Source organism: Vanessa atalanta, chromosome 20 (genome assembly GCF_905147765.1).
Source record: "Vanessa atalanta chromosome 20, ilVanAtal1.2, whole genome shotgun sequence".
Taxonomy (NCBI): Eukaryota; Metazoa; Arthropoda; class Insecta; order Lepidoptera; family Nymphalidae; genus Vanessa; species Vanessa atalanta.
Window position 1 is genome coordinate 5614393 of NC_061890.1, and position 10250 is coordinate 5624642.

The 10250-nt window shown below is 30.6% G+C and overlaps 1 protein-coding gene across 2 annotated transcripts; it reads left to right on the top strand.

Moving 5' to 3' along the window:
* Positions 1-1855: 1855 nt before the first annotated feature.
* On the top strand, positions 1856-6121 carry LOC125072002. Of its 2 annotated transcripts, none has more exons than XM_047682465.1 (3): positions 1856-1987; positions 4109-4328; positions 5939-6121. In XM_047682465.1, the coding sequence occupies exons 1-3, from the start codon at positions 1946-1948 to the stop codon at positions 6100-6102; spliced, it is 426 nt and encodes a 141-aa protein (XP_047538421.1). In that variant the 5' UTR covers positions 1856-1945; the 3' UTR covers positions 6103-6121. The 2 variants fall into 2 exon arrangements, with proteins under 2 accessions (XP_047538421.1, XP_047538420.1); XM_047682464.1 differs by lacking the exon at positions 1856-1987 and adding an exon at positions 3119-3163.
* Positions 6122-10250: the final 4129 nt, after the last annotated feature.

A 10250-nucleotide genomic window follows, 5' to 3' on the forward strand; every position in this document is an offset into this window, starting at 1 on the left:
TAAAGGAGCTTCTTCTTCGTTTCAACCTTGCCACTTCTTATCTGTTACCCGATAAATAAACTATCCATTATTGAAGATGACAACGTTATTTTATTACGTATCGAGCTTCGAACAGCTGATTTACAGCTTACTTGAAATGCATTAATATTTTTCTCGTACAGAAGAAATAATAACTATTTTTTTGCTTTGTACTTTCTCGATTGTTTTTAATCGGCAAATATTTAATAGCGGTTTTTTTTCTATAAAAGCCCAACCCTAGTCTACGTTTAAAATAAAAAGTTCAGTCGTAAAGAATTCATAATATAGATCTTATATCAGTGATCGTTTTCAATTTGTAGCAATATTTATGATTCAGTTTCTTGGGTTACCCGATTACAGCTTCATTACCTTATTGTAATTACAAAGTTATTCCATTAAAATATTTTTGAACTCACTTAGAAACACCAATTAAAGTTTTTGATCTTCGTTTATAGTTTAATAGTGTGTTCGAATAATTTATTTCAAACTTCGATCAAAAGTCACGTAAGAGTATATGTACAAGTAAATCCAATAAAGTTGATTTTTTAACAAAATGAAATGGGCTGGTAGTGGGTTAGTTGCGTATGTTGAAGTACCGATGATTGTTGCAGCTGTCAAATCCTGTAGAGGAGGCCAGGGATCGGTAAACAGAAGGTGCATTCGGTACTGTGGACCTGAAGAAGGTGGCGGGACCCAACTGGATGCGAAAGCTCGAGAACCGGGTGCACACCTCGGGATATGCCTATGTTAATCTTTAGCACACCTATTGAGATGCCATCCAGCAGTGGAATACGATTGGCTGATGGTGTATATCTTACTGCTGGGTTAATTTATTATTATAATAAAATCTTGAAAGGTAAACTTATATTATTCTTAACTTTTGTTTATAGCACAGATCGTAGGTCACAAGCCGTTCGACGAAATAACATATCAACTGATAGTGAACGCAAACATTCGTTACGCCTACCGGTTATAACCAGTTTACAACTCAAACCACTAAGGGTTAAATAAATCCACGCTGCGTTTGATATCAATTTATTTGTATGTAATTTTAAATCAACAATAGTATTACTCGTTTCGTGACATCTAATACTAATGAATTACGTTAAAATTTTGGAGTTGGTTTTGAAAATTCTGAATTAAAAGCCCAATCTAATGAAAATGTTTAAAGTTTTTGGATACCTAATTACTAACTATTTGTAAGAAGTTTATACAAGTACAGTACTGTAACTACTAAATATACATTTACTAATTAGTTATTAGAACAGTAACTTATGAAAAAAATGAATTTTATTTTGTAATTGAATTATTTACTTTTAAATTAATATTTCCAATGTGTGAATAAGTAATTATTATTATCTTATTGCAGTAAAATTACACAGCACCTCCTTAACTCAATCGGAAATTTAATGTAAAATGTAAGCGAACTCAGTGATTTAAGTAGTGTTTAATATTTGTCTTAATAAGGAATGCGGCAATAATACTTAAACGAATACGATAGTGTTCCTTTTTAGATAATAAAATAAATAGTAAATTTGCAAAGACTTGCAGAAATTTATTGTTGTATCTATACTATATACGATGACCAATATTAGGTCTTCGGAACCTGCCTCCCCGATAGACCTTTCCCCATTACAAATATGAATTAAACTCGATTTGAAACTATAAATAAACGTTATGACGCAATGTTTTCAAAACACTCTGTTATTCGCCAATAACGATTAATAAGTATTATTTAAACGTAACCGGTTTACGCCGGTTCCGTGCGTGCTCATCAGCCGCATTGTGCTGGGCACTTGACCCGTGATAATGATAAATATGAAATATTGCTTATTCTCGTACATCGTTCAGTATTATCAAAGTTACAATTATTCAGTGACAGGCATGTGTTATAATTGTGGAATATTTGGGAACATATTTTATCACCATGCAACGTACTGATTACAGCGCTTTGTGGAAGCATATTTATGTAGGTATTCATATATCATTGATTTTAACATTACCATAGACGAGTGTCAGAGCTGAGCTTATTATGCTTATTGCGGTTTCCGAATTCAAAGGTTAATGAACCAGTGTGATTAATCCTGTAACTATTTCAGACACTGTCAATGTCTCATGTTCCTACATGGCTTATAAAGAGTATAGAAAGTTTGTTAGCTCTAACCATAAGATATCCTAATTGATTGGCTGGCTAACTCTCTATTTAAAAAACACTGCGGATAAATAATCTTTCAATAATTTGAAATAAATAATCTTATTCAAACTCAAAAATCTACCAACGTTTCGGAAACAAACTCTGGCCTGAAAACCAGCGAAAGAAACATATCGTAATTGTTATTTTGCAGTTAAATTAAAATCCTTAAAATGTAATTATTAATTTTTAGACAAAAGATACCTAAGTGAGCTGCGCATTTAATTTTTTAGGAGTGGTTTGTAAACCTTACATTACTATTAATCAACTTTGGAAGATCTTCAGGAGGCCATTTTCTCATCTGTATCCTAAAATAAATTACTTATTCAAGCAGACTCTTTAATGCAGGATTGTGACTCTTTAACTCATTACAGTGTCGCGTCAATCACGTCTATTTTGGGTATCATGAACGTGACGCCACTACCGATACCTAAAAATAAAAAAATGGCAATTCCAAAATTATTTTAATATATTTAACCGCTCTTGATCAAATCCTTAAATATTATTATTTACTGAAATTCAATTATAATATCACACACACCATCTAGCTTGGAATTTTTAAATTAAAATTAATAATTATTGCACTTTTATTTATGAAATTTTATATAGATTCATCAGCACTCAAATAAATTATTACTTTTATAATTAAAAATTACACGCTATCGAGTCGAAGCTGTTTAGTGTTCAGACGGTTATCACTTGTAATTTCAAAGAAGACAAAGTTTGAAATTTCTTGAAAGAAATTATGTTTATAATTTTATCATTGTTTATTTAGACCATTGTTCATTGAACAATGTGTATATGAGTTAGTAGATAATTGGCTTACGAAGAATATATGTAACAGTGGTTATTGTAGCAGTTGCATGTGTTGGAACTGGAACAATTAATAATCTCAATCTCTTAGTACTGATGGGTGTGTGGACGGTTGTAATCTTACTAATTACCGTGCTGGAGGTATCTTCATACAATATTACCCTAAAGTTTCCAATGTGGTGCACCTTTCATTTGAATACTTGTATCTTCAAACTTAATTTAAAATTTGATCTGCTTTCATAGATTTTAGTATGTGTTAACAATATTACATTAATCTGAATGGTGAGTTATATTCTTTTTAATTTAGAAATTATGAATAGGTCTTTGTTTTATCTGATTCTAAAGGCATTTGTGATTATTTTTAGGGATTAATTATATTTATCTGTGCCTCGATTGATTTCCAAATCGGCGTTCTTAAAAACTTATCGTATAAAAATCAACTTATAAAAAGTCGCAGGTTATATATCCTGACCACTTGGGCTATTATCGTCCCCTTTACTTTAAGCTTAATTAATTAAATAAAAATTAGGTAAATAGGAATATTAGTAATTCCTTAAAAATATACTACTATAAACTAATATATTATATTATTGGAAAAGTAAAATATAAATATTTAATTGGACTTGAACTCGAACTGTTGGTTACGTAACCTATTATTTAAATAATTTTCAAAGTGCAATTATGAAATAAACAAGTAGAATTTTTAACTCGGCAATGGTTTTTAATAAGTCAAATCATCGCATTAAAAAGTAGCCGACTCATTTTAATATCAATAACAAATAGATATATTTTGACAAAATAAGTGATTTTTAAAGTAATACCAGTTTTTCACTGGATATTTTGTTTAAAATACAAATATAAAATTATAAATTTATATTAAACGTAACCTGTTCTTTTATACAATACAAGTAGAATGTAAGTTTGTTGGTTTATACAAATTACACTTGCCTTACACAAAATAAATATTTTTTGATAAAGTCCTATCTGTGTTTCCAGACAGTACTCCAAGACTTAATATCTGTTTCTATATGTAACTTAATAGTCTTAATATTTTTTAGATCTAAAACACACATTCCTCAATTTCAGAATGTCATATCGGACAAGATGGTCGCGACTTTATTTGATAAAGTTCCTTTATCAAAATCTCTTGGCTTCTCAATACGTGAGAATTTTGGCAAGGCTGCGAAGGATATCCGACAAATCCCTGAGTATTTAGAGCCATACAATGAAATGCTGAAAGCCAGCACGGAGTTCATTGAATTACATGATGACGACAATATTGGAACGGATCTAACCAGACTTAAGCGTTAGTATCTGACCGTTTCCTGTCCTAAAGAGGACAAATTTAAGATCTGATGGTTATCCGAATATTTAAAATTTAAGGAATTTACATTTTGCTAATGGCAATGTCTATCTATATAAAAAAAAGTTATCATATTCCATAGATTATTAGAGCCGAGATGGCCCAGTGGTTAGAATGCGTGCATCTTAACCGATCATTTCGGGTTCAAACCTAGACAAGCACCACTGAATTTCATGTGCTTCATTTGTGTTTATAATTCATTTCATGCTCTGCGGTGAAGGAAAATATCGTGAGGAAACCTGCATGTGTCTAATTTCAACGAATTCTGCCACATGTGTATTCCACCAACCAGATTAGAACAGCATGGTGGAATATGCTTCAAACCTTCTCCTCAAAGGTAGAGGAGGTCTTAGCCCAGAAGTGGGAAATTTAAAGGCTGCTAGTAGATTATTCCACTGTCTACCAACCTAAAATAATAATAAAAAAATATGCCTGATGATAGGGCTTCGATAGGCTTGATTATTTGGCTATTTTTGGTATTATATGTTCGTTGATACTTTGTTGGTTATATGTGATGTACGCGCTCAACGCTTTAATGACACTCAAAAGACTCTAATCGATATTTTTTTAATAAAGAAATTAGTTTTACTAGTCGTCCAATGAATCAGTTCACAGAACTATTTTATTGAATTGAAATATCAGTATCAATACGCTAGGCTAAGAACATGCTTATTTTAAATTGCTTTACTTACGGCATGTCGGTTAGTTTTTAAATCTTCCATTGGCTATAAAATATTGTATATCAACAAGTACGTAATATTTCATCATCCGCGTCAGCCGTCCTTTCTAATCATTATCTGATGTAACACTGCAACTATAATGACACAGAGATAGACAATTTATCAGTGACTTAAATAGAAATGACTATACAAAGGTTTATTATTACTGGAAGCTATTTAAGAAATCCCAAAAAAAAAACATTACTGATATTTGACAAATTTTATCTTCTATCTTCTTCTATATAATAAAATTGGAGCGTCTGTTTGTAATATTAAAATAACCGAATTTTACTTAATGCATATGTATGTATACATGGTAAATATACCAATATATATATTTTTTTACAATTTTTGTCGGTCTGTCTTTCTGTTTGTTCCGGTTAATCTCTGGAACGACTGGACCGATTTTGACGGGACATTCAATAGCATATAGCTGATGTAATAAATGGAGTAATTTAGGCTCTACTTTTATTTTAGAATTATATATGAAGTCACAATGAAATGTCCAACTACTCTCCAGTAACGAGCGCAGTCCAGGCGCATGTTAACACTCCGCCGTCACGTCGGGTGCCTCCCAAAGACTTAATAGCAAAAAAAGCTGCCTAATACAAAATTAACTTATAGTAAAACAAAAATCTATCTCTTGAAATTGGGTTAGTTAATACTCTTAGATAATCTTAAGGTAGAAAAAATATGTTTTATTTAATAACTTTGTCGTAGACGTACGTAGACGTAATTTTGGCTTATATAACACGTGAACTTACGATAATCGGAAAACGGAAAGTTCCGGGTAGAAACAACGACTTGTCTCTAGTATTATATTTACTTTTGCAGGTATAGCTGATCGTCGAAGGCCTCTTCGCTTGCAGTCATCTGTTGGTCGCAGACGTGCTCGTTCCCAGGAGTTGCGGAGACAAAAACTTAACAGCCAAAGTTTAAGAAGTCATCGAGAACATTCCAAACATTCTAGTTCAGAAAACACGAGTATAATGATATAATTAATAATTTGTCTTTTTCAACTTCTTGCTAAATATCTCCTTTGTTGTAAAATGATCAGAGTAATGTATTCATTTCTTTTATTTATTAAAAGGAACTATTTTAATCATAGAATTAGTAATTTGAATTTACACACGACACACGACAAGTGATGCTGATGATGAGATTTATTATTTTATTTATTTAGATTTATTACATAAATTATTTTTGAAGACTGAGAAGTCACAGAATAGGGATATTTCATGACTAGGCCTTCGTTTGTGAGCAATATGTATTTGGTGTGGTCAGAAATATATGGTACGAATACGTTACAGAACCCAATCAGTCAGTCTTTTGATATAGTATGAGAAATCTACCGGCGATCCAGTAGCAAATTAACCATGAGTGTATTATTATTAATGTACTTTCCTCTGTAATTTACTTCATTTGTTTCATAAATTAATAACAATAGTCTTCCTGAAGCATATCGAGTATTTCTTAATAATGTTAGTGAAACCGAGACAATTTACAATAATAAAATGCTTCAGTATGGAACACACTTTTGATTTTGGCATTTGACAAATTTACGATCAATTTGTATTTCTAGAACCAGAATGTAGGAACTGACTAGGTTTCTGATTGATGATTTACTTCTTTTAATTATAAATTCCTCTTTTTCAATTAATTTTGAAGATATTTTATTCTATAGTTAAATTGTGTTGTCTATTACATTAACTGCCTGTAAATTTCCCACTGCTGGGGGCCTACTCTCTCTTTGAGAAGAAGATTTGAAGCTTTTCCACCACGCTGCTTTAATTCGGGGTGTTGGACATGTGGCAGAATTTCGTTGAAATTAGACACACGCAGGTTTCCTCACGCCGAGATGTTTTCCTTCAAAGTCGAACACTAGATGAATTATAAACACAAATTAGGCACATGAAAATTCAGTGGTGCGTGACTGAATTTGAATCAGCAATCATCGGTCAAGATACACGCGTTCTAACCACTGGACCATCTCGGCCATGATCGTCTAGTTGTTGGGACCCTTCGTTGTGTTGTATATAATAATAACTAAACAGGGAATACTTATTGAAGACAAACTCCTACCACAAGTGCTGGTAGTGATACCCATAACTGCTGGTCCTAACTTGTCCTTTTATCTTCTAACAACAATAACTAATTATGAAAAATATATTTATCTTATAACATAATCTATTTTTAAAATACTTATAAATTAGTACTTATTAAAAAACAGAAGCAATATTATTTATAATTGCTATTGCTATTGCTATTATATTAAAATAGGATTGTTTCAATAATTAAAGCTAAGCAGCGATCAGGCCCCCAATCAGACCCGTGTTAACCCAGAGTGCAGGGAGCGCAAATGTCCAGGTGCTACGTGCCGAAGTGTCCCACGATAATGATCAAGTCTGAGACCATTGGCAGGTGTAATTTCAGTAGATCAGGATGACAAAATAAATTCATGCTTGATATTAATTATCCAACAAATACATTTCTCAATAACTTGCAATCACCTCATTATTTCTCATGACAGATCAATCTTTTTAAAAAAAGAGTATATACGTGTATGTATTTGTGGCAGTTTGAAATCGTATAATTTAATGATAAAATAAAAAGGACTATGTCTAACGACCACAGCTCAAAAGTTAGTCTGAGGATGTCGTGATCCCATGACGTAACTTCTTTCGTCTTCGTCGACACTTGTCAAACCTTGACAAATAATAATTTTAGGGTAGGAAATGCTGGCTATGTCTTATTTCCTTGCGAATCTCTAAGAATATAATATTTATTACTTACTGTTACAATTTTTAACTATTTAACTTGCCAAATACATAATAATTAAAAATAATTATGTGCTCTAAAGACTTCAAGCATTTATAACATTTCCATTTCAAACAAATTTAGATCAAAGATATATTCAATGCGATTAAGATAATGTTATTAATATATTTGTTTTCAGATTAAATTTATAATTACTCTTGCGATCTCTTTAACATAACTATGTGTATTATTAAACAGTTACATATTCGTGTTAGCGAAATTGTGATACCCTTATCGATGAGCAATACGTTAGAAATGAATCTATTATTGAAAAGTTCTGAACAAAAACACTTAGGAACAAGAGGATTATTTATGAATTATCTATAAACGTCAGATAGCCGTCGACGGTGAGCTATCTCCGACGATTCGTGAACTATAGCTATTAAACCTTCTTATCACAATTGTTATGATTCAGATAAAATCTATTATGACAAATATCCTATTAAATTAATTTCATCTTTATTTGTATTGATATAAAGTTGACAATTTATATTATCCTTATAATTAATAAGCTATTTTTATTTTGCATTTAAAGGGATCGAATGGGAATTTTCTCGATAAGCTTATCGGCGTTGGGAGAATCAGTGTAGTGTCTCTCGTTTCGGAAATAATTCGGGTAATATGCAGGAACAAAAATGGGGATTATATGATAATATCTTATCTAAATAATAAATTTATACATTTGACACGTAGAATTGGGTTTTATCTTTATCGTAAGAGATGGTGGCAGTCGCGTTTTTGTATGAGACTGCTTATTGATTAACATATTAATACTATCTTTAACGATGATATTCGCAAACTCTTTGTCATTATTAAAAATATTGCATTTTTTTCAATGCGTAAATTAATTTTATGAATAAATTCAGTATATTATTTTAATATAAATCGTTCAAAAAAAAAACAAATGTCATACATATATATTATATGTATGTATAGAGATAGAGACGTTCATGATTGTAGCAATGATGAATGGACATATACAGCATGGATTAAAAACGAATAATCTTTAATTCATATTATTTGTTTTTATTTCAAAGAGGAATAATTACGCACATGAAAATTCATTGGAGCTTACTCGGAATTTAATTCGGGGTCTTTGTTTAAGAGATATTGCTATTAACCTATTTAACGTTCAATCCGCAGTTTAGACACTGTAATGAAACGTCAACTTGACGGATAGCAAAACATAAAATAAACGCGTTTATTCATTAATTCAACGGTGATAGAAAAAAATATCTTTATTAATGAAGAATTTTAATGAAAACCAAGCTTTAACCTCAACTGATACTTACTATTTTATTTTATTGGGTGACAAGGCATGTGTCATGCTAAAATGGAATTTATTTGTATGTCTTTAAATACTATATTACGATGCATTCCATGATGAATCATACGTGTAATGAATTAGGTATACAAATGAACTGACTACGGGATGTCCCCTTAGAGACTCGTGCGCAGTTTCCACAACACCAAAAACGAAAACAAATTTGTGTTCAACAATACTTTGATTTTCTATATGATTTATATATATTACTTATATATGTAAATATATATATTTCATTATGTAGACTTACCTATAGCATAGATTATGTTTCAAGTAACATAATTGTAAAAATACGGTATATATTTACATATTAGGTACATACATACATACATACGTATGTAACGTAACGTAAGTAACGATAATAATTATTAACAAGTACTAGTTTAAAATTGAAACTATTACAATGAAATTCTTATAATTATGAGAATTTATATTGAGATATAATTATCATAATATTATTTATAGCGTTTATAGCAATGTTTTATGGTTACTAGTGGTCGGTCATTGGTCGATATTCGACCTTCATGGATTAATATTCAAAACTGAGCTGAATGATGCTTTTTCATTTATTATTACACTATAATCAAAATAAAAAAAAAACATTGATTTTCAGTAAGAACGCAAACTATGAATGTTTGATATGAACTATTTATATATGTATATACGTGTGTGTCTAGCGCATGGTAGTGTGTGTAATGTATATTTTATTAATTAAATGTATTTCTAATGCATCTTTTATAAAAAATATTAGCTTTCTGCATTATTTTTTCATATATACTTATATTGTGCCATATTTCATACTCCGTGGACGTTATTTTTGTAAAAAGGTTAGGTATATCATACAAAGTTTTTACTTTACGTAAAAACTTAAATATAAATAACATTATATTGGATTGAATAAGTATTAAAAGTATAATTTTGTAGACAAGAAAAAAGAAAGACAAATATTTTTGTTGTCAGTTTTACGTACTTATACTAAGATAAGATATTGGAAATAAACTCCTG